General features: G+C 51.4%; 1 protein-coding gene across 3 annotated transcripts in view; it reads right to left on the bottom strand.

The window, feature by feature from the left end:
- The window catches only part of CCND3 (cyclin D3), a 105,423-nt gene extending 80,087 nt beyond the window's left edge, over positions 1 to 25,336 (bottom strand). The window contains exons 1-2 of one of the 3 annotated variants that reach the window (XM_066359434.1): positions 25,175 to 25,336; positions 6,068 to 6,258 (exon numbers count right to left, since the gene is read on the bottom strand). In XM_066359434.1, coding sequence (XP_066215531.1) covers positions 6,068 to 6,109 — 42 coding nt within the window. In that variant the 5' untranslated portion in view covers positions 6,110 to 6,258; positions 25,175 to 25,336. The remainder of the gene's footprint in view (positions 1 to 6,067; positions 6,259 to 25,174) is intronic. The other 2 variants (XM_066359431.1, XM_066359432.1) reach the window with 2 other exon arrangements.
- Between the last annotated feature and the right edge of the window lie 176 nt (positions 25,337 to 25,512).

The raw sequence follows: 25,512 nt of genomic DNA, 5'->3' as shown, positions 1-25,512 counted from the left end.
CCCCTCACCCCTTGCAAGCTTCCATTGCACACAGTACAGAAGTCACTCCTGCACTTACTAGGTGAAGTGGAAACCGCTAAGGCGCTGGGGTTCCACCCAGCCCGAGAGGGCAGGCATTGTGTTTCCGGCCCCAGCACAAAGCTTAGGAAATGTCTGTGGGGACCCTGCAGTTCAGTGAGTAACATAGCTGCACTGTGACACAGGCATTTTAAATCTATACACTGACAGGGAAAAAAAACAACTGGTTGGTTAAATGTTACGTAGGTAGATGTCAAAAAATTTTTAATTTTTTCAAAATAATAACTAGCATTTTATACTTTAGCCATAAGGTATTCACCTGAAACGAAACAAAAGATATATCCCACTACATTTAAATACACTTTAGCTGGATGGTAAATGTTAAGGTTTTAAAATCATTTTGATTAATCAAGGAGATATTTCAGTCATGTCCTAAAATGTACAATTTAGATCAGGGGTCCCCAAACTACAGCCCCGTGGGCTGCATGCGGCCCCCTGAGGCCATTTATCTGGCCCCCCGCTGCACTTCTGGAAGGGGCACCTCTTTCATTGGTGGTCAGTGAGAGGAGCATAGTTCCCATTGAAATACTGGTCAGTTTGTTGATTTAAATTTACTTGTTCTTTATTTTAAATATTGTATTTGTTCCCGTTTTGTTTTTTTACTTTAAAATAGGGTATGTGCAGTGTGCATAGGGATTTGTTCATAGTTTTTTTTTGTTTTTTGTTTTTTTTTTAATTATACCTCAAAGTCTTTTTTTTTTTTAACTTTTCTTCTTTTATTTATTTATTTTTATTTTAAGTTTTTTTTTTTAAATTTTATTTATTCATTTTTTTTAGAGAGGAGAGAGAGAGGGAGAGAGAGAAACAGAGAGAGAGAAGGGGGAGGAGCTGGAAGCATCAACTCCCATATGTGCCTTGACCAGGCAAGCCCAGGGTTTCGAACCGGCGACCTCAGCATTTTCAGGTCAACGCTTTATCCACTGCGCCACCACAGGTCAGACCATAGTTTTTTTATAGACCGGCCCTCCAACAGTCTGAGGGACAGTGAACTAGCCCCCTGTGTAAAAAGTATGGGGACCCCTGATTTAGATACTCCTGTGTGTTTTCGGGCAATCTACTTCCAAACAGCCATTGTAAACTGCAGTCTATAACACTGCATCATGCATTAGTAGTATGGATTCGTTATTTTGGTTTTTATTATAAAGATTTTATTTATTGATTTTAGAAAGAGGGAGAGAGAGAAAGAGGGGAGGAGCGGGAAACAGCAACTCTTAGTAGTTGCTTCTCGTATGTGCTTCGACCAGGCAAGCCTGGGATTTCGAAACAGCGACCTCAGCATTCCAGGTTGATGCTTTATCCCTGGGCCACCACAGGTCAGGCAGTATGGATTCATTTTGAGTAACAACAGAAAAGATATATAGCATAAAAAATGTTATGTAAAAAAAGGAAAATGCAACATTGGGCTTGTAAAATGACCCTAACTTTGTAAAAATAAAAATGATTGCATATGGATAGTATTTTATGATCTTATTTTAATAGAATACAACTAATGAGTGTATACAAACAGGAAAAAAAGTTCAGAAGACTTGAGCAAGAGGGGGTCATTCAGTCTGCTACAGCGCCCCCTCCCCCGACAAGGCACATGTGAGCAAGCAATCAACCAACAACTAAGGTGCCACAACTATGAGTTGATGCTTCTTATCTCTCTCCCTTCCTGTCTGTCTGTCCCTCTCTCTCTCAAAAAAAAAAAAAAAAAAAAAAAAAAGAAGAAAAAGAAAAAAAAGAAGGACACATATCAAACCTTAACATGGTTTTTCCTGGAGGGTGGGACTTGCATCTTTATTTTCTTCCTGTCTGTAATGAGTATGTGCCCTGACCGGGGATCAAACCAGCAACCTCTGTGCTTTGGAACGATGTTCTAACCCAGTGGTAGTCAACCTGGTCCCTACCACCCACTAGTGGGCGTTCCAGCTTTCATGGTGGGCAGTAGCAGAGCAACCAAAGTATAAATAAAAAAATAGATTTAACTACAGTAAGTTGTTTTATAAAGGTTTATTCTGCCAAACTTAGCGAAAATCTGACATAAAGTACTTGGTAAGTAATTATTATTATATGCTTTAACTTGCTGTAAGTCTGCTTTATACATTTTATAAAGTTAAGTTACTTCCCTACTTTATAAATCACCATTACTGTGGAACTGGTGGGCAGTTAGAAAATGTTACTACTAACAGAGATACAAAAGTGGGCGGTAGGTATAAAAAAGTGGACTACCCCTGCTCTAACCAACTGAGCTATCCGACCAGAGCTGACTTTGGGTGATAAGAATCATGAACAATTTTTCTAGTTTTTTCCTATTTTTCTGTATTGTCCAAATTTCCTATACTAAGCAAGTATGCATTTTATAATTTCTTTAAAAATCTTTTTTTAAAATGGCTGAATGCATCAACGAAGGAATGAATGCACAACTTTTTTCCAAACCCTGCTCTGTGCCCACATCTGACCTAACTAACGTGCAGGAGACTCACGGCAGTCCTGTCCTCCTTTGCTTCACTTATGTGGACTGGGTCCTCAGAAGGACCCTGTCCACAGGTGTGCCTGGTCCAGGCCGCCGTCCACAGTGCCCTCCACAGATCTGGACTCCTGGGTGATGGTGAGGGGCTGGATGGAGCAAGAGTCCTGGCTCTACTCAGGATGGTCATGGCGCCTGCCCTGCCTTTGTCTCTACCTCCCACCCCTTCACTCCCACAGTGCCCTCCACAGATCTGGACACCTGGGTGATGGTGAGGGGCTGGAGCAAGAGTCCTGGCTCTACTCAGGATGGTCATGGCGCCTGCCCTGCCTTTGTCTCTACCTCCCACCCCTTCACTCCCACAGTGCCCTCCACAGATCTGGACACCTGGGTGGTGGTGAGGGGCTGGAGCAAGAGTCCTGGCTCTAGTCAGGATGGTCATGGCGCCTGCCCTGCCCTCGTCTCTACCTCCCGACCCTTCACTCCCGAGACCACTCAGCTCTCGGGAAACACTCCCTTGCCCCCAGCCTCCCCTCCTCTCCCTCGTCTTGGAATGCCCACAGCACAGAGAGCCTGTACCCCAAGACTCGTACTTGCTGCCTTCTGTTCTGTTTCCCCTCACTCATTCTTTAGACCAACGTTTACTGAGCGAGTATATACGCAGCGAGGGACGCTGCTGGAGGAGCAGGACTGGGGCCCAAAGGCGTCAGGCACAGAACAGTCATTCTTTATTCGGGCTAAATGAATGAAAGAGGGTGCAAGGCAACAAAGACACAATCCAGGAAGGACAATAAGCTGCACCCACACGTAATATGTCACCGGTTCCACAGTCATGGTGATTTATAAACCAGGGAAGTAACTTTACTTTATAAAATTTATAAAGCAGAGTTATAGCAAGTTAAAGCATATAATAATAATAATTACTTACCAAGAACTTTATGTCAGATTTTCACTAAGTTTGGCAGAATAAATCTTTATGAAACAACTTACTATAGTTAAATCTATCTTTTTATTTATACTTTGGTTGCTCTGCTACCGCCCACCATGGTACCATGCTACCCCGGAGGCGGGAAACCTCGGGGGAACAGCCGAGTGGATTTAAACTTGAAGAAGGGCCAAGTTTGGACAGACAGGGTGGATGGGAGGAGGATAAAGGGCATTCCAGGAAGGGGGGCAGTGCGAGTAAAGTGGTGGAAGCAGGAACACCCCAGAATGTAGCAGGCATTCTTATTGGCCGGAATGGGGTTATAAAAGTCGATTGTGGCTCCAAGGGTAGAAAGGTGGGTGGAGCCCAGGTGCCAGGAGAACCAGAGCACCGTGGTAAGACGAATTTGATTTCACAGGCCCTGGGAAGCCTCTGATGGTCTTGGAGCAGAGAGAGATGCAAGAGAAATGCAGAGCAATCCAGGCAGGCGCTCACGGAGGTCTGGGGCAGGCAGGTGGCCGGCCAGCCAGCCAGAAGGCTGTGGGCGCAGGGAAGAGGCGCCGAGGGGAAACTGCAAACTTTGCTCCCATGTGCAGGGCATGTCCTTAAAGGAAGAAAGTCACATGCAATGAGTGCTGGCCATGAGCAAGTTACTATTCTACTGATTTAAACCCTGAAACAGACCTGTGAGAAGACAGGGTGTGATTCCACACATGAACCTGCCCCAGTCATCTGGCTAGTAAACAGTCCAAACAATGTGACTCCGAGAGCCAAGGCGCCCCCTTCCCATCTCACCTCCTGCTCTACCTCTTCTATTCGCCAGGACCTGGCGCTACGTTGGTTCAGCGCACACTGAACGAGGGAAGGAAGAAATGGATGAGCAAATGACTGGATCCCAGGCCCGCAAGGAGAGCCTCTCAGCACACCGAAGAAGGGTGGAGGTGGAGAAGGGTTGTAAGGGTAAATGGAAAACAAACAATCGCCTTTGTCACCACTTCCTCTGGGTTGGGTCACGGTTGTTAACGGTGCACAGCAGGCGCACAGTCTGGCACACGCACATCCACAACGAGAGCTATTTATTTACTTCCTTTGCTGGGTAAATAAAGATCAGGTCAAAACAGGCTCCCCAAACCACCAGGGGGGTCTTCCCCAGGTGTCGCTGCAGCACTGGGCCGAGAGAAGTCACAGGTGGCTGCCTGCTCGTGTCACCCACCTCCCTCTCTGTATGTGCACATCTGGCCCACCAGGGAGATCTCATGTGCAGTGGGAAGTAGCAAAGGGGAGCGGGTGGCAGGGTGAGGCCTCCTCACCCCTCCTCCAACGTGGGCCAGAGCCGCAGAATTCACCCGCTCATTCAGAAGAGTCAACCAGTGGTATGGCCCGGGTGCTGGCCCAAGTGTGGGCACAGGGCATAGAGCCCCTGCTGGGCCAGGCAGTCAACCCTTAGGCTGCTGAATATTTTGGGAAAGACTAGGGGAGGGGGCACCTCTGGGAAGCAGGCAAACACCAACCCACATTGGCAGTGCCATGGATCCTCGTTATTTGTGGACCAGCCATGGTCAGCAAACCACAGCTCGCGAGCCACGTGCGGCTCTTGGGCCCCTTGCGTGTGGCTCTTCCACAAAATACCACGTGTGGGCGCTACCTCAATAAGGAATGTACCTACCTATATAGTTTAAGGTTAAAAAATGTTGGTTCTCAAAAGAAATTTCAATCGTTGTACTGTTGATACTTGGCTCTGTTGACTAACGAGCTTGCCAACCACTGATAGGGGAACTGCAAGGCCAAGAGGGACCCAGGGAGGAGCCTGAGACACCAAAGGCCCACAGAGGAAGTGTCCCCACACAGATTTCCACTTTCCACACCACCCCCTTTCCTGGAGCAAAGAGGTGCAGTTGGCGCACTGGGGTCCTGGGTCCTGGGAGGAAGGGAGGGATTCCACCAAACTGGAATACCGAAGGGACAGGCAGGTTGGGAGGGTTGAGGGAGAGAGGACATCTCCCCTGGGTTAAGATGAGAAGTCACACAACTCACCAGCCGCGAGAAAGCGGATTCCACGCCTGGTGAGTGAGAGAGAAGTGAAACGGCAGCTCCGGAGCCTGCCCCCCGCGCCCCAGCCCACACTGCACCTGGCCGCCCCAGGATGGCAAGAATCCCGCTCAAGAGGCAGCCTGCCACGTGCTTTCATGGGCTCCCCTCAGGCCTTCTGAGCTCTGAGCCACACGGCTGGCTCTCCCAGACCTGTGACGGCCTGGTCTTCCCTCACGGGGAGCAGGCCAAACCTAGGGCTTGCAAGCTCCATGAGGTCAGGGTCTGTGCATGTCTTGTTTTGTTCTCTTCTACCCACACTGAGCACAGTGCCTGGCACATCCATGATGGGCCCGCAAAGAAACAGACACTGGGTGGGTGGGTGGATGGATGGACAAATGAATGAGTCGGTGAAGAAGCAGACACTGGACCCAGAAGGCTCCCTTCGGGACCTAGCCTCCTAAAGATTCACATGTCCAGAGAGGAAAACCATTTCCCTCACTTTGACAAAGCTCCCGCCTGAACTCGGCTCACTTCCCGTCACTGAGACTGGCCCAGAGCTCTGGAACTCTCCACCTGTCACTCACCCTCTCGGTGTCTCCGTCTCTTGATGCCGCAGATGACTGCATGGGATCATCTCCACCACCTCACTGAGGTGTGACCTTCTCCGGGAACAGCAGGGCCTTCCACGGGGCGAACATGGTACCCTTCAGTGACCCTCACTGTGATCCAACAGGGCGGCTGGCACAAGGGCTCCATAAGGACCGCCAGGGGGCTCCTGGTCGGGGCGAGAGAGAATCACACGCTCTACCTCCGACCAGAGATGGGGCAGTCCAGGGGAGAGGGTGTTAGCCAAGGCGTTGCTGGCCCCTCTGTCCTGGGCCTTCCCTAGAGAGAAGTCCATTTAAGAACACTTCCCATCTCAGAGGTTCTACATACAAAAAAGGTCCTCACCCATGTGACACGGCTCTCGTGCTCCCTTCCCATCTAGATCCCGGCAAAGATTGCTGATTGTCCCCAGGAATCCATTCCCCTTTGTACCAGAAGCCCCAATATGTATGATCTCCAAACTCCCTTGCAGCCACATGTGACATGTGACCAATTTTTGACCAAAGGGATAAGTGACCGGGCAATGTTTAGGCCATGTCCTGAAAATGAGGGGCAGTGCCCCCTCCTTCCCTCTTCTCCTCCCCCACGGCAGGGTCAGAGACCCCGAAGGTGTGGTGCTGCACTGCCGTGTGGTGCTGCACTGCCGTCAACAGTGGGGGGCACAGGAGCGACACCTCGGGGGGGCGCTCGAGTCCCCAGCACTGCCGAGGGGCCGCTCACCCTCCCCAGACTCTACGTGAGAAACGTCCATTCTGTTTAAGCCCATGGGGTTGGGTCTCTGTGGCAGCCGTCTCACCGCCCACATGCCTGTCACAGGAGCCGACGGGCTAAAGGTGTACGAGATGGGCCTCAGTCCTCAGTCCTCACCCGTGTCCTCAGCCCTCCAGTCCCCTTCGTGTCACTCATCTCCATCTGATCTGCTTCCCCTCGTGTTAGCAGGGCCTTCCAGGTAGATAAGACACCCCCTGAACCCCGTCCCAGCGCGTGCAAAATTGAGGCAGGAGGTGAATGTCTCCCTTTCTCACGACACACAATTGATTCTTCCCTCAAATCGACCACTTCTCCAGCTATTTCTCTCCTTTATGAGAAGAATTTCTTCCATGCTCAAGGAACCACTGAGCCTGGCCGGGCCAGCCCACCCCACACCCCACGGGGAAGGTGGAGGAGGGGCCGAGAGTGCAGGACTTCAGGCTGGAGTCCAAGGGTCCTCCTCTTTACCACTGACCAGCCGTGGAACCCTGGACAAATCTCTGAGCCCCTCCAAGCCTCAGTCTCTTCCTTTATAAAGTGAGGATCATAACTGTTTACAGGTTTGTGGACAGAATCAAGGCTACACATACACTTATAAAATCCTTAGCAGTGTGCCAGGCACATAGTAGGTGCTCACTAAAGCATGGCTGTTACTACTATGGAGATAAGTGTGGGAATATTGATGAAGCAGCTGGGAGAGTCCTGAGTGAGCGGCCCAGTGGAGGGTGGCTGTGGGGGGGGGGGGGGTTGGGGGTGGAAGGGAGAGCTGGGAAGAGGAAGAACGCGGCAGAGTTGGGGGTGATAGGAGGGAGGAGAGGGCTCAGTGATGCACCCAGGCGAGAGGGTGGAGGGCACAGCTGTGGTGTCTATCAGCTGCCTCCGGTCCATACAATTCCTGTGCCATCTCACGTTGTCCCCACCCGGCACTTCTGGCTGGCTGGCCACCCTCACCACCGCCGCCACCATTGTTGCCGCACTGTCAGCTGCTGCTTCTTTCCTCATCTTCCTTCCTGTCCCTGATAGGGCAGAAGATGCAGACGGGAAGCAGCTGCCTTGCCCAGCAACGTCCCTGCCCCTGTCCCCTGTCGGCTGGAGCTGCCGGGGGTGGTGGTTAAGCGCCCAGGCTCTGCAGGCAGACAGGCTGGTTCACCTCCGCCCCCCCCCCCGCCCTCCCCGCTCTCACCCTTAAGAGCTGGTGACCTCAGGAAGTTATGTGGTTTGTCTAATCCTTCAGTTTCCTCATGCACACAATAGGAATAATGGGGCTACTGAGGGGAAGGAATGAGATCATGCACGGCGAGCACCTCGCACAGTGTCCGGCCAGTGCTCCATACATGTCAGCGACCATCCGGGCTGGCTTCGTGGGCATGCGACGACCTGTGGAGTCACACAGACCCCATGCCCTGGAAGGCCCCACACATGGTTTAATTATCTGTTGTCACCAACCTGAAATTATTAGGAATTTTTAAATCAAGAGCTTTGCAAATTACGTAGCTGGTCCTGGCCATTATTAGCATGTATTTACTGAGTCTGCTGGTGGGGGCGGCGGGGGGATATGTCAGAGGGAAGATGTCCAGCAGTCTGCTGGAGACGGCGGACGTTAGAGGACCTTGGGGACCTCGCGGGAGTCATTGAAGTAATGTGGGGCCCTGCAAGGTTGTCAGCAGTTAGGGGCTGAGAGGGTAGTGAGACCCCCTCCATACACACCCTCACGGGACAATGGAGATGTGTGGGGTGCCCTCCCCACAGACAGCCAGGCCGGTGGGCACCCCGGGAGCCCCCACTCCCTTCCTCTTTCAATAATTCTCCTATCCTGACATACATCAGAGCAAACACCCACCTGCTGTGTCCTGAATTTGATCCTTTGTACGTCCAGGACACAGGCCGTGGGCAAGCTCGGGAGTACAGGAGTGATGGTCAGAGTCCCTACACCTTTGGGATGGAGAACTAATATGTGGTGGGAAGGTGCTGCACTGAAGCCCCTTAGTGCCCAGATCCAGCTGAGTCTCACTGTTCAGTGTGGAACTAGAATGGGGGTGACAGAGAAGGGGTGTTAATTACCACTGATGGCCCAGGAGCATGGGCCAGCCCCAGGAGATGGGAAATATCTGCTCCTACTATCTTCCTTGATTTGGGGGGGGTGGTTTCTTTTGTTTGTTTGTTTGTATTTTTCTGAAGTGAGAAGTGGGGAGGCAAAGAGACAGACTTCCGCATGTGCCCAACCAGGATCCACCCGGCATGCCCACTAGGGGGCAATGCTCTGCCCATCTGGAGCGTTGCTCCATTGCAGCTGGAGCCATTCTAGCACCTGAGGTGGAGGCCACGCAGCTGTCCTCAGTGTTCGGGCTAACTTTGCTCCAATGGAGCCTTGGCTGTGGGAGGGGAAGAGATAGAGAGGAAGGAGAGGGGGAAGGGTGGAGAAGCAGATGGGCGCTTCTCCTGTGTGTCCTGACTGGGAATCGAACCCAGGACTCCTGCACGCCAGGCTGATGCTCTACCACTGAGCCAACCGGCCAGGGCAGATCTCCTTGATTTTAAATCCAGGTTTGCATATCTAAAAAGGAGTCTGGGGTATTTTGAGCAGTGACTTTAACACTCTGGAGACATGGGGCCTTGCAGGGGGTTGGTCCTTTAGAGCTGGGGAGACTCCCAGGCACTCTGATGAGGAATGACCTCCATAGCCTCTGGAAGCCACCACGGGAGACACATCTTGTACCTGCTGTCTGTCTCCCCTCAGGGACTACAAGTTCCCAGAGGGCAGTGCCCACGGGCAGTGGGGACTGACCAGATGTTTGTAGCCCCAGGCACCAGGACCACGGCACACCCTCCTCCCCATCCAGCCCACACTGCCCCAGGCCCTGCCTCAGCTTCCCCAGACTAGCCACAATAGCCCAGGCCTCTTCGAGTCCTGGGCCTTCCTGGAGTAGCCCACGTGTGAGTCTGAGGGTGGCCCAGCCTGGCAGGTGGAGCTCAGCCCAGGAGGCCCCTCTCCATCCGCCTCCAGCCACCTGTTCTGAGCTCTCACTCCCTTCCAGACAGCTGGAGAGCGGCCCCAGAGCCTCTGGCTGGGGGGGGCCCTTCTCGCTGGTGGGGATGCTGAGTGTGCATGTATGGGGGTGGGGTGAGGGAAGGCACTGGGAAGAAGTGGGAACTGGGGGTGGGATCGGAGGATGGAATGTGGAGTGCGTTCTCCTGGGGGCACAGCTGTTTATTTTGATCTCCCCTGTCAGCTGCTGCATATTCCTTATCTCGGGGCTCAATCCAGACTCCACCTCCTTCCCTGTTGCTGAGCTGGAGAAGGCAGATACTGGATACAGTCCTGCTCCTTGCTCTTTCCCTCTCAGCTCCCCACGGCTCCGGGCTGCTGAAAGGGACAAGCAGGGAGCAGGCCCCCAAAACAAACGCCTGCCTCACACCTCAGACCTACTCTGTGCCCAGCCATGGGTAAACTAGGTCTTAAAAGTGAGTCACCCAACGTCAAGACCCAGCCCCAACCGTCATGACAACCTGAGTTGGTCACCCCAGAGTTGCCGGCCTATTTCAGTTTTATTGGTGCCCCAGGACTTAAAGGGCCAGCCGACAGTGCCGCTTGCTTGGGAAGCTAGGGCAGAGGCAGCTGTCACCTCCCAGGCCACACCAGGCTCTCCTCTAGATGGTCACACTGTTTACTTGGCACTTACTATCTCCAAAGAGATGCTATGAAAATGATAGCATGGATCTTCCATACACTTATGAAAACATAACTCATGACTTGTTTTGCATTTTTCATGTTATTACAGAACCAGAACATTTAGAAAAAGGGGAAAGGTAGAAAAAGTTCACAGATCGTTTCACTGCCCCCCAAAACAACCAGTATTAACATTTTGGTATATTTTCTTTCAGTCTTTTCTCTATTGATGTGTGTGTAAAATATATTTGTAAATACATTGCATGTATAATTTCATGTTCTTTTTTATCTTTTTTTTTTTTTTTAAGTGAGAGGAGGGGAGATAGACTCCCACATGTGCCCTGACCGAGATCCACCCAGCAACCCCTGTCTGGGGTAGATGCTGAAATCAACCGAGCTATCCTTAGCACCTAAGGCTGATGCTCAAACCAATCAAGCCACTGGCTGCAGGAGGGGAAGAGAGAGAGAAAGGGGAAAGAAGATGGACATTTCTCATGTGTGCCCTGAGGGGATGGACCCTGGGACATGTGCATGTCGGGCCAACGCACTATCCACTGGGCCAGCGTGCTATCCACTGAGCCAACTGGCCAGGCCTAACTTTGTATTCTGATTCTTCCTTAACATTGCCATGCAAGTAATTATTGTGATATCATGTATTTTTGCAGTTGACATTTTTAATGGCTCATATTTCATTTGCTATACAGTGAACCCTTGAACAACACGGTTCCACTTATACATGGATATTTTTCCAAAAATACAATAAAATGCATGTTCTCTTATGATTTTCTTAATAACATTTTTTTTCCTCTAGCTTACTTTGTTGTAAGAATATGTAGTACGCATGACATACAAATTACATGTCCACCAACTGTTTTTTGTGTCATCGGTAAGGCTTCTGGTCAACGGTAGGCTATTAGTATAAGTTTTGGGAGAGTCAAGAGTTATACATAGATTTTTGACCGTCACGGAGGTCGGTGCCCCAAACTCCTATGTTGTTCAAGGGTCATCTGTACTATACTTTGACCATGCTCTATTGTGAGGCATTTCGGTTGTTCCAAGTTTTTGTCACTGTATGTAACACTTTGATGAAAATTACTAGACGATTTTTCTACACTCAAAATTATCGAATTTAGGATTACGCCTGGAAGGTAGAATCACCCAGGCAGAGAGGGTCAGGGTATTTTAGAAGCATTTGATTTTGATGCCTAGAGCCAAAATGCTTTCTGGAGGAAGAATTTACCACATGACACGCCACGAGCAGAGAGAGAACATGCCCATTTAGACACTGTGTAAGGTCACCGCGCACCATCAGAAACCCCTTCAGTGCCGAAGTCCTGGTCCCTACTTTTTGTAGGATATTCTTTTTTCACGGCTGAGTACCCAATTCCCTTTTCAATAACACTGTTACTTCCTTTTGGGGGAGTCCCTCTCCTCTAGTGCAAATCAGGGGCCAGCCTGCGTGACCCGTGTTATGGAAACTGGACAGGCCGGCCCACCCACTCCTACCATGCCTGGCCAGGGAGAGTGACAGGTCAGCTGCTGTCATCTCCTCATCTGTCCAGCCCCTGGGCACTTTGTCAGTTTCCAAACCTGGTTTGGGAGCCTTTCTGGTGAGTCTCTGCATTCTCAACCCTCTTCCAATAAATTCCCTTTGCCTCATTTTGGATCATCCATTTCTGTTCCTTGAGAATACTGATACCTCTCCAATTTAGTGTTTTTCAAATTGCAAGTCAGGACACTTGACTGGGTCGTGAAGCACATTGTACTGTCATTTTTAAAATAATGAAATGACAGAATAAAAAGAAAATATCAAAATATATGATCTGGAGTAAGGGGAAGCATTGTTTGATATATACTTATGTATACACACACATTGTTGTATAAAATGGGTTAAAATAAAAAAAACATTTCTAGTTAAAAAAAAAAAATTTTTTTTCCTACTTTTGCAAAACAGCCTTGACTGACCCTGAGTTACCTGGGAATAAAGAGCAGATAATCTCTCATCTCTCTTAGATGTTCTTCATATTTCTCCCCAAATCTGTAGTATCTAGAAAAGTAAATTCCTTGCCCAAAGAACATGTCTTTTCAGGTCACCCACTGTCCCCACTCACAGCTTGACATCATCTCCCCTACCCTGTGCTTACTGATTCTTAGTGATAAGGAACATCACTCCCTCCTGGCCTTTACATTTCTGTTAATGACACCAGTAATTTACCAGCTACCCAGATTGAGATACTCTGGGGCTGCAATTCTTGATTACTGTCATCCACTCACTGACTGAGACCTACTGTCGCCTAGTAGGAGAGAAGGCACGCAAACAGCCAACTACAACATATGGCCACATACTTCATCTTAGAAGTATGCATGGCGCCTGACAGAGGGAGGGAAGAGCACTTGCACAGAGCAGATGATTCTTCCGATGTTCCTGTCAGATAACTAACTCCTGTTGCTTCGAAACATTGTGCTCAATCATCGCTCATCATTTCCATCTCCACTGGTGTCACCCTCGTTTCAACCCACATCATAGTTTGTGTGGACTCCCTTGCCAATTCTATTGTACCACTAATGCCCTAGAAACCATCTTAAAACAGTTCTGAGCCCTGCCCGGTTTGGCCCAGTGGTAGAGCATGGGCCCGGCCTGTGCAAGTTCCGAGGTCGATTCCCAGCCAAGACACACAGGAGAAGCGCCCATCTGCTTCTCCACCCCTCCCCCTCTCCTTCCTCTCTGTCTCTCTCTTCCCCTCCCGCAGCCAAGACTCCATTGGAGCAAAACTGGCCTGGGGCCCTGAGGATGGCTCCATGGCCTCCTCCTCAGGCGCTAGAATGACTCTGGTTGCAATGGAGCAAAGTTGGCCCAGATGGGCAGAGCATCGCCCCCTGGTGGGCATATCGGGTGGATCCCAGTTGGGCACATGTGGTAGTCTGTCCTTCTGCTTCCCCACTTCTCACTTCAGAAAAGTAAAAAATGAAAGAAAAAAACCAGTTCTGATCATGCTACTTCCCCTCTCAACAGCCTTCAATGGCTCCCCATTACGTCCTAAATAATGTCCAAACTCCCCAATCCAATACTATTGGTTCAGCTCCTTCACCGTTGCCCCCAAAGTTCTTCCAAGCACTACGTCTCACTCGGGTGGTGATCCTCTAGAACGGCCGGCAAGATCCTTCCTTTCCAACCCCATCTTTGCCTCCACACACATCAACTAAGACAACACCCCTGTCCTCACTCACAGCCCGACAGACGGACGCAGAAGCCGACCTGCTGTCCCCGCTGTCCTCTCATAAGGCAGGCATTCAAGAGATTTGCAAAAAATGTAGAACAAGGCCACCCTTCTCACTTTTTTTTTTCCTGCTTTGGAACATGTAGTTATTATTTTATTAAGAAAACATGATGCTATGTTAACAGAAAATGAGTTTCTTATCGTGACTTTAAAGCAATTAACAAATATTTTTCAACTTATTTAAAAATTCTTAATAGAAGTTAAGTGTCAACGGCTACAAACTTCAAAGCAAAACATTAGTCATTCTTTTTTTTTTTAAACATTTTATTTATTGATTTTTAGAGAGAGGGGGGAGAGAGAGAGAGAGAGAGAGAGAGAAGGGGGAGGAGCAGGAAGCATCAACTCCCATATGTGCCTTGACCAGGCAAGCCCAAGGTTTCGAACCAGCAACCTCAGTGTTCCAGGTAAACGCTTTATCCCACTGCGCCACCACAGGTCAGGCAACATTAGTCATTCTTTAGGATGTAAAAAAAAAGTGTTTCTGAGACCAGAAAGCTTGATGCCCGCCGCCTTAGCTCGAGCACACCAGTTTAAGCAGACACAGGTCTCCGGATCCCAGCGGCCTCGCCAGTCTCTGCCAGTACTCAGGCCATACCTTCCTGCCCTAGTAGTTGGCCGCTGGATTTTTTAAACCATTAAAACAATGATAAATGGTCATATTGAGAACAATTGTTGTTATGGAAATCGTGATTAGAGAAAAAGGCCTTAATTATTTTAGAAAGACTCAATACTGATAGTCAATCAGCCTAATAATTGCCGTGGAAATTAGAAAATAAGTATGTCTAAAATATGGCTTTCAGTAAAAAAAAACCATTCAGAAAAGTAAAAACCTACAAAAGCAACCACCATGTAAAACTGAATTTCCCATCAAGTTCACGCCTCTTTTATTTCCCCAAATGGCACCTCTCAGCAGAAATTCCTGGCTAATCCACCCCAAAGCAACTGCTTCCTTCCTCCAGATTCCCACAGCACCGTCATTCAAACTTGCCTCGTGGCTCAGGGAGCCCAGGGAGGCCATCGGCGAGTGCATACTAAATTCCCAACTGTGCACATGTGACTCTCACAGATGCAGTGAGATCTACTGGAGAAGACACCAAGCAACCACAGAAACCCACACATTGTTTTCTGTTTTAGTGACTTTAGAGAGAGGAAGAAGGAGAGAGACAGCAACAGCGATCTGCCCTGACTGGGGATCGAACCGACAACCTCTGCACTTCAGGACAATGCTCTAACCAACTGAGCTATCCAGCCAGGGTGAGAAACCAACACACTGTTTATACAACATGGTCCCTTACCCCCAAGCTCAACATAACGTTCCATCCACCAACCGGCCATCTGTTTCAATACAATCTGGCTGTGCTGAGCGTCTTAGAGATGGGAGAGAATGCACAAACTATGTGCATTGCGTCTTATGAGTAGCTTAAGGAGACTTAAATAGTAACTTTGAATGTGTGCTTTGTTTTTACACTGACTTTGAACCCAACACTGCACAAAACATGGCTCTCCTGTTAAAGAAGGATCCTGAGACCACTGCTACTCTTGGTGGCAAACACCAGGTGGGGGAGCCCAGGAGTCCTAGACCTCTGCCGTCCAGTCCTCCGGACAGAGCAGGCAGCGTCCACCCTGGGTCAAGCACCCCGAAGGTCAAGGCTGCAGTTCTGACATTAGGACCCAGCTTGGCCACCGACTCCAGAGGCGTGCCCCTTCGCTGCTGCCTGGGTGCCACAGCGCTGCTGGAGCCTGGGTCCCCGCAAAGGGGACAGGAACGCTGCTGGGGCCTGGGTCCCGGCAGAGGGGACAGGAACGCTGCTGGAGCCTGGGTCCCGGCAGAGGGGACAGGAACGCTGCTGGAGCCTGGGTCCCCGCAGAAGGGACAGGAACGCTGCTGGGGCCTGGGTCCCCGCAGAAGGGACAGGAACGCTGCTGGGGCCTGGGTCCCGGCAGAGGGGACAGGAACGCTGCTGGGGCCTGGGTCCCCGCAGAAGGGACAGGAACGAGCGCTGGAGCCTGGGTCCCCGCAGAGGGGACAGGAACGCTGCTGGGGCCTGGGTCCCGGCAGAGGGGACAGGAACGAGTGCTGGGGCCTGGGTCCCCGCAGAGGGGACAGGAACGAGCGCTGGAGCCTGGGTCCCCGCAGAGGGGACAGGAACGCTGCTGGGGCCTGGGTCCCCGCAGAGGGGACAGGAACGAGTGCTGGGGCCTGGGTCCCCGCAGAGGGGACAGGAACGAGCGCTGGGGCCTGGGTCCCGGCAGAGGGGACAGGAATGGGCGCTGGGGCCTGGGTCCCGGCAGAGGGGACAGGAACGCTGCTGGGGCCTGGGTCCCGGCAGAGGGGACAGGAACGAGCGCTGGGGCCTGGGTCCCGGCAGAGGGGACAGGAACGAGCCCTGGAAGGCGAGCGGGATGGAAGCAGAGCTTGTTTTCGCCATCGCCGCAGTCGGGGCGGCTGTGGTCGCGCTGATTCATCCAGGGCCCCCCTCAGATAGGTTAGGGCCCAGCCCCACCTAGCAGAGGTCACAGCGCCGCCGCCCACTGCTGCTTCCTGGGCCCTGTGCGACACCTGCCTTGTCGGCTGGGGCGGTGCTGGGCCATCCTTGCTCCTCCTCTTCCACCTCGCTGGTTTGGTGGCCGACCCTGAAGCTCTGGCCAGAAGCACTGAGGGCTGGGGAATGACTCTGGGCTGCCTGGGGGACTCCACTGATCCACACCACTGCCCCTCCACACAGACGTGCACGTCACACACAAATACACAGTCACACACAGAGGCAGCTCAGAGGCCTTCAGGCTTGCTCTACCTACCCAGACGTGTTCTGAACAATGTCTCAACAGGGAACTTGTCATCTCACACTCCCCCTGGTGGGGGGGGGGCACACACACGCGTGCACAGACACACGCAGAGACCATGGGCGTGGAAAGTCAGGTCAGAGTTCCTGCAGCCATCCTGCTGTGAGCACTGACTAACTGTTTGATCTGGGGCAAGCTCCTTAACTTCTGGGACTCTGTTCCTCAACTGTAAAAAATCAGGAAACCTCTAGGGTTTTGATGCGGAATCACTGAGAAATGAGTTAATAAATATCCTTTTTACTACAAACTTACTTCTTTACCTACAGCGTATAGCACGTATAGGCACTTATAACCATCCCTGGCAGGTGGAAGTACAGTGGGGAAGATATGCAATTATTATTGTCCCCAACACCTTCGCTGCCGTGGCCCTAGCAGAACTGAGGCTTCAGAGAAATCCACAAAATTGATTCCTACAAGGAATACTAAAAACGACTCCCAGAAACTGTGTCAGAGGGAAAGAGGAAGGCAGGGAAGGCAGGGAGAGGCGAGACTTTCCGAGGACCACCCAGGAGGCACCAAGCTCACATCTAGTGGTTGTAAAGAGAGTTTTGAGTTAGAACTCAAGTGGCTGGGCCCAAGCAGGGGAAGACTCCGTTTCCTTGGAGACCAAGAGACCTGAGAGAACAACTCAGCCTGGTCCTAGAGGTGGAAGTTAAGTCAATTCCAAGAATAGAAAGAGGCCACCCTGAGGACCGGCAGGCACCAGCTGACTGGGAGGGAAAGACAGGCCCCGCCGGGGGCCGGGGGAGGGGAGATCTGGCCTGCCCTGCGCCACCCAGGACCTCCGAGGGTTTGCAACCCCAAGATCCTCTCCCACTGTGATGAAAATAGATTCCACATCTGAACGGTCTCCAAGTTTGTGGTTCTGTAACAGATACTGTTAAGAGGGAAGGGAAGGGGGCTGGAAGGAAAGGAAAAAGCGGCCTTGACTCTCGGGGGCCTCGCGTTGGGAGGAAACGGGTACTCCTCCCCTCCACAACCCAGAGGGCTTGGGAGATCGGCCTGCTTGCTGGAGAGGACTAAACCCTCCCCTGGGTCTTACGCAGAGCTGATTCTGCCCACCGGAGCATCCAGCAGAGCGAGCTGAATAATCCCGAGCTTAGGAGAGTCTGTGAAGAACAGACAGATGCCCCACGGGGACAGGGGACAGGCAGCGGGGGGGGGGGGCCGCTCTGTGTCCCATCCCCCTTCTCCCCCCCCCCCCCCCCCCCGCCAGTCCACTCCTCCTCCCCCAGCCTCCAACACCTCCAGCTGGGGCCCGAGGCCTGCATCTGTCTGCGGCCCTGCCTAGGCCTCCTTTCCCAGAACTTGGGCCCCCAGGGGAGGAGCAGGAGGGCCCGCCTGGAGGGAAGACAACAGCGAGCTGGAGGGAGGGCAAGCTGGAGCAGACAGCGCTGGGGCCTGAACCGGGAGTTTCTGGGACAGCCCCAATTTCAAGTCTTCTGTCCAACTGTCTGACCACAGGCCAGAACTCGTGGGCTGATTTTTATTTTAGGAAAAAGGGTGAAATGAAGTCACGGTGGGATGGTAAGGAGAGAAAGCAGAGCCGTCTCTTAGTTTTTGGGTAGCCCCCATGTCCACCCCACGGAGCTCAGCCTGGGAGGTGACTAGGACCATGGGATGACGATGACAGAGGCTGTCACTTAGAAGGGCTCAGGACCTGCTGGGCCCTTGGCAGGGCTCTGTGTGCTACCCCACAAAGCCCATGGGCTCTACGCCAAATGTAAAGCCAGAGGCCAGGGCCACTATCACAGCAGCCTTCTGGCCCATGCAGGTTCGCATTGGATTCGGACAGTCGGTAAAGAAACAACAGAGCCACAAACTGGTGGGCCATAGTCTTTAATCCTAGCTTGCACCCGGCGGGCAAGTAAAAATACACACTGGGCTCCAAAACCCAGTCACATTCAGTGCTCGCAAAGCCACTGACTTATCCGAGTTTCCTAGAATCAAAGGTTTCTAGCTCACCAGCCTTATTCTCCTCAGTTCCCCATCTCCTTCCTTATCCCAGATACAAACTCTACACAAACTGGCATCTCACTCAGCACTCCGCCATCTTGGCTGCTTCTCCTGGCCTACTCCACGTGGCCTTTCTCTGCTCTCCTCTGCTCTCTCTTCTAATGATAATCTCAGGAACCAAGAGCGCAAACTCTCGTTCTGCCCCCATTTTATATTGTAACTTCACAATCTCTAATCCAATATACAAAATAGGGAAGTCTCTAATACAAAGTCACTTCTCTGAGGCATGATTGGATTGTACCACTCCACATCAAAAAGGGTGGGAAAGGCTTAATCCCAAAACCAAGCACCAGGCTACAAGGATTCTCAACACACATTAATATTACCTGGGCGACAGCCTCACATGGGCAGCGCCATTTTTAACAAAGTGAGCATAATACATTTTATCTGCCCAACAGTAACCATTCTGTGCCTCAGTTTCCATATCTATAAAGGTATAATAAAAGTTCCTATCTCACAGACCCGCCGGGAGGAAACAGAAAGCTCACCCTTGTCACAGAGCAGGCATGCAAGGAACACCAGCCATTGTTGGAATATTACTCAGACGTTAAAAAGAATGAAACCTTGCTATTTGCAACAACATTGATGGGCCTACATGGTTTTGTGCTAAGTGAAATAAGCCAGACAGAGAAAGGTGAATACGGTATAATTTCACTTATATGTGGAATCTAAAAAACAAGATAAATGAACAAAACAGAAACAAGCTCACAGTTACAGAGAACAAATGGACGGCTGCCAGATGGGAGGGAGTGTGGGATGAGTGAAAAAGGGAACGGGAGTAAGATGTACAAATTGCCAGATATAAAAAAAGTCACAGCCCTGGACGGTTAGCTTAGTTGGTTAAGAGCATCCTCCCAAAACAACAAGGTTGCGGGTTCGATCCCCAGTCAGGGCACACAGTGAGTGCATGACTGAGTGGAACAACAAACGAATGCTTCCCTTCCCCCTCCCCTCTCTCTTCCTTCCTCTCTCCATTTCTTTAAAAATAAATAAATAAAAAACCCTGACTGGTTGGCTGGAGCACTGTAGAAGCTGACGGTTCAATTCCCTGTCACGGCACATAGAGCAGCAGCTCAGTGTTCCTCTTTCTCCCTGCCTCTTTCTCTCTCTCTCTCAAAAAAAAAAAAAAAAAAAGTCACAGGGATGTAAACTACAGCACAGGGAATATAGGTGATAATATTGTAATAACTATGCATTGTGTTATTACAATGGTGGGTACTAGACTGATCAGGGTGATAAAATCTAATTTAACTTACTCAGAAGTGCTATAAATGTCTAATCTCTATGTTGCACACCTGAAACTAATATGTCATCTGTAGTTGAAAAATAAAAAATAACGATAATAATAATCAGTCATTCTCAACCCTCGCAAGGACCCAGGGAGGTAGGGGCTATGTTATGCGCACTTGACGGATGAGGAAGTCAGGGAAGGAGCCACACCAGGACTCAACTCAAGGTGGTTTCTCTACTGAGCACAGCCTCTCTCAACCACTTCACGACAGAAAGCATGGACCAGCTGTTACGTGCACAGACCTTACAGCCAAATGGCCAAGTCAGACTTCCCGCTCAGCCACCGACCAGTTGTGTGAATGCAAGCAAGCCTTGGTCTGCTCATCTATAAAATGGGTGTCCTGCCTCACAAGGTTGTCGGAGAGAGTATATGAGTTACTAAGTGCTTGAGACACTACTAGTTATGGCCTCTGGGCTTGCCCTCCACAGTGTCCTCTGGCCACAGGGTTAGTAACTGCACTCTGTCCCTGCTCATACCGGGCCCTGCCTACTCTGTCCTGGGGCCCCAGTGGCTCTGTGCCTTCCTAAGGGTCTGAGGTGGCAGCAAGCAGATGAGTCAACAAACAAGGCATCAAGCCACCCCCCTCCTCGCCCTCCTTCCTAAAGACACCCCGCCAACCCCTCCCCCTCTTAGGAGTGGCTGTCCAGAGGGAGTTTCTACCAGGCTAGGAGAACTGGTCAGGCCACTGAGGGTAAATAGTTTCAGAGGGGTGTGGCTTCCAAGGCCCCTGAAGGAGATGACATGGGTTATCGTGCCCTTTGGAGGGTCCGAGAAGCCATGCCACAACAGGTATCCTGCCATGCCCTTGAGGGCTGCTGGCCTTGCCCACTGTGCCCCCGACACAGGGTTTTCCTATTTCAAGGGCAAAGGAAGGTCAGGAGGGGAAAGAGAAAGTGCGGGAGGGAGAGGATCCCTGATCTGGGGCAGGGAGCCCGTTCCAGGGGCAGAGGCCTGCCTGGTCTAGCCTGAGCCCGGAGGAGACCTAAGAGGCACTCTATGGGGGCTGTGCTGGGTCAAAAGCAGCTCTCCCAGCCCTGGTATGTAGATAACTGGGGATGGGGTTGGGGAGAGGCCCCACAACCAGATGGCAGCGCAAGGACCAGGTGGCGCTGTTCACCAATCCAGCCACCTCTGGAACGACACACTGGGCAACAGCCCCACCTGGTGGACAGAGGGGGATCACCAAGGGCCAGGGAGCGTGGAGGAGCAAAGGACGACAAGGAAGGGGGAAGATCACACAGGAAGTTCAGAGGTGGAAGGGGCTGCAGGATCTTCTGCAGGGCAGAAGAAGCCCCTCCAAAGCACGTGCTCTAGATAGACTCCCCTAGACAGGAAACTGGCTTCTTCAAAAGAGAATTAAGCAATCATGTGTTAGAAAGTTTTCGTGCTTTTTAGAAATCTGCCTCCACCAGTCCCCCCTACCTGGGGGCTTCCCAAGGCATCATTTCCAACGTCTGAACACAGCTATGCTGTTCCTCCTAAAGCTCCTTCCCGTTTGGTTCAGCCTTCCAGAGTTTGCCCTCGACCTCTCATCCACTCCGTTTTCTTTTTTTTCACTCAGTTCTTTTTTAATACACTAACTTCCAAGGAATCCCTTCCAATTCTATACTCAAGGCTTCCCCCACACACACACACACACGAGCAGCAGCATCATTTTTAATACATCTCTGGGTGTCAACCTCCCTATTGTTCAGGGTCTGATATGCTGGGGAGATCGATGCTCCAATGCTCCGTCTGGGGGTTCATTTAGACATTATAAGGGCACTGGCTTTGAAATCAGATAGACCAGTGTTCAAATCTGCCCTCCCCCACTTACTAGTGGGGTGACCCTCAGGCAAGTGTCTGAGCCTTTCTGAGCCCCCTTACTAGTGGGGTGACCCTCAGGCAAGTGTCTTAGCCTTTCTGAGCCCCCTTACTAGTGGGGTGACCCTCGGGCAAGTGTCTGAGCCTTTCTGAGCCCCCTTACTAGTGGGGTGACCCTCGGGCAAGTGTCTGAGCCTTTCTGAGCCCCCTTACTAGCGGGGTGACTCTCAGGCAAGTGTCTGGGCCTTTCTGAGCCAGTTTCCCCAACTGTAAACTGAGGATGGCGGTATTTACTCCCTGAGGTTGTGGCGGATATCCAATGCGATAAGGCAGGTGAGACACTGAGGACAGCACCTGGCAGTATCACCCAGCCCCTAGGTGGCCGTGGGTACCACATTCCTCTGAGGAATGCAGGGCTGCAGGGAGGGCTTCGGGGAAGGGCAGCGAGAAGGAGCAAAGGAGACTTTCTGGAGTTAGTCAGCCTTTCCCAACCAGCAGGAAGTCCAAAAACTAGGCGCCTTGTTCCAGTACCGTTCCCAGTGTGCCCCGGGGGCCGCACCCTCCCATTGTCATGGGGCAGGCCTCGACAGCTCTTTGAAGCTCTTTAAAACTCGAGGGTTTAAAATTTAAATGTCTTTGAGGGCGAGAGAAACACACCAAGATAAACACATCTACCCGCTGGGCGCTAAAAGGGAAACTTGGCAGGGGCCCCAGAGCTTTCCCCACCCCAGCCCTCCCTGAACTTCCTCTTGTGGTTTCTCAAGAGTACAACCTGTTCTCCCTCCCCAGCCAGAGGTGTGCCTGGAGCAGGGGGCTGGGGCACCCATGCTGAGGGAGGAAGGGGGTGTCTGTGGCAGAGGGGCAGCCTGGAGGCAGGTCGAGTTCCGAACGTTCACATCCCGCTTACCTGTGAGCTTGGTGTGGCCACCTCTAACCTCTGGTCCCAGCATCAACCCCCACCCTGCCCACACACACCCCTCTCTCTAAACCAGGAGGTGAGGTGGCTTGACTGCAGGCAGAAAAGACAGCCTCGGGGCTTCCCCAGCTCAAAGCAGAGGGCTCCCGTTAGAACACTCGAGTTTCAGACAGGTAATGGGAAAATGGCTAGAATCCTCGGAACCTCTGCCTCGTGGCCTGGTTCCTACAGTGGACATTGCCCCAGCCTGCATGGAGGTCTGGGGTCAGGCCCGCAGATCCAGCTTTGGGATCCTGCAGCTGTGGCAAGAGGTGAGCATCTCATGATTGCTTCCACTTGTTGACCATCTCCCTTCGCTATCGAGCAGGACTGGTCCTCCTGCAATCTAGAATGTGAGGATCTCAACTATGCTTCAAGACTCCCAACAAAAGAGGTGTCCTGGTTTCCCGCCTCCCAGATTCCAGCACTTCACATCCAAGGTGATTTATTTTTTGCATCAAACCTTAGCCTGTACCTCTTGATGAGTGAGGCTTAAGAAACACACACACACACACACACACACACACACACACACACACACGGCCATTAGGGGACGATACCAGTTCTGTGTGGTCGCCCCAACCCCACTCCAGGCCTGCTGGGGCTCCCTGTAAACAGTATCAGCACACACGCTGCTACTATCCCCTGTATCACCCGAGAGAGAGTGTCTCTTGGAAACTCCTAAAGCCCTGGCTCAAGTGTACCTTTTACGTGGTCAGTCAAGAAGACACATTTGCCCAGTGGTTAAGAACAGGGCCTTCCAAGTCAAGTGACCTGGGTTCAAATCCCAGCATTGCTATTTATTTCTGGTGTCTTCAGGAAAATTGCTTGTTTCCTCTTTGCCTCAGTTTCCTCATCTAGGAGATGGTGATACTTCTAGTGCTTCCCTTGTAGGGCTGTTCGGAGGATTAGAGATATCGCACCGAAAACATTTAGAAGAGCACCTGACAGAGCTGTGTGTTAGCTAGTATTCTGAAACTCTGAGGGAAGAACACAGGAAAGAGAAGGTATCTGGCACCATGGAGGTCACAGTCTCAAGGACTGAGATCCAACTGCAATTCTCAGAGACGCTTTTGACTCTAAATTCCAGGGGGTGGGGGCAGAAGCTCTGACATGTTTTCCATTATGTCCCTGACGTCCTACCTATGCAGACAGAGCATGGCCACAGCACGCAGGTGTTAATACATTCATAAATTGTTGGGTTAGTCGCCTCCCAAAGGAACAAAGAATCTGTAGAAATTAATGCAAAAGCCAGTTGTCTTCACTCACGTCTAGTCGCAGGGAGAATCGCAGAGGGAAGTGCAGAGCAAGGATTTGTTAGAAGGAAAAGTCCAGCCCTGGCTGGATAGCTTGGTCGGTCGGTTAGAGCACTGCCCTGATACACAGTTTCCAGGTTTGATTTTCAGTCAGGGCACATACAATAACAAATCCATGTTTCTGTCTGTCTCCCTCCTTTCCTCTGTCTCTCTAAAGCCAATGAATAGATTTTTTACAAAAAGATATTTAAAAGAAAACAGTCCTAGAATCCAGGGATGAAGACTGGGTACTCCAAGATTGTGTGGACATTATTTCCAGGTGAACCCTCCCGGCTGTACCTAACTGAGAATTTCTGGGTTTGGGGGACCAGCCCTTTCCCCGAATTCATCCTGTTCATTACCACTTCTTCTTCATGCCCATACATAGGATTAGATCAGGATCCCATGCCCAATACCAAAGTCAGGGTTCAGTACAACTCTGGGGAATGAGTAAGTGCCTCCAAAGACTTCCCACCACTTCTGACTGGAGACTTCATTCAGAATCCAACTCAAATGTTCCCTTCTCTCTGAAGCCTTCCCAGCCACCTCAACTTGACACCTTATCTCTGTTGTTCATGTCCCACGCAACACTGCACCATCAGCACCCAGTACGATCCCAGACACACAGGAGATGCTCAATCAATGTTTGGAAATAAATAATCAATGCTCCCTTAGTAACAGCAACTGCTTTCTTCAGTTATTCCTCTTGTTGACACAGAAGAGGCTAAGAACATCACCTGTGTACCCATCACACATCAGCGGGATGAACACTGAGGGGTTGGTTCCTCTTTCCAGTCCTGTCCGTCCTCTGGCTTCCTTTCTCGGCCCTACCTGGCAGGAAAACCCGAAGGCTCCCTGCCCACACCGGTTCTGCCCTCCTGCTTGCCTCCCTCCTCTATCTCTGATGTATGAAGAATAACAGCCCACAGTGCTTCCAGGTCAGCTTGAAGGGGGCTGTGCGGACACAGAGAGCACCCAGGGCTTTGGTGGGGCTTCTCTGCTCTTCACTCGGAAAGGGAGAAGAGCTCTGGGGGCCAGCCAGGAGGTGATGAGATCGCAGTGTCCTCCTCAATCCACCCACTTTCCACCCCCGACCCCGGGAGTCCAGCCTGAGCTTGGACAAGGCCCGGCGAAGGGAGGGATGCTGAACCCCCGTTATCTTGGCTTCTCTAGCCTTCAAGCCTACCTCCTTGGCAGGTGAGTCCCCGACAATCTATTTTGGCAGCAGACACTCTTCCCCGCAGTCTCTGGCTTCTGTCTTGAGGAGATGGGGAATGGGGTCCGCAACCTCCAGCCGTGGGAGGGGCGTGCACCAGTCTCCCAGGAGCCCAAACAGAATCAGTCTCCACCCCCGCAGGCGCGGCGTGTTTACAAAGTTTTCAGCCAGCCGCGGATCGCGAGTTTAAAGCTGGGCAGGAAGTGGGGAAGAGGGGGCGGGGGAGACAAAGAGGGCTGGATGCTCCGCTCAGCTAAGGTTAGGGCCGGGACTTCTGCTGCGGCCCCCAGACCTCTCCCGGGGGCGCT

The sequence above is a fragment of the Saccopteryx leptura genome, chromosome 1, assembly GCF_036850995.1.
Source record: "Saccopteryx leptura isolate mSacLep1 chromosome 1, mSacLep1_pri_phased_curated, whole genome shotgun sequence".
NCBI lineage: Eukaryota > Metazoa > Chordata > Mammalia > Chiroptera > Emballonuridae > Saccopteryx > Saccopteryx leptura.
This window is presented reverse-complemented; position numbering and strand designations above follow the sequence as displayed.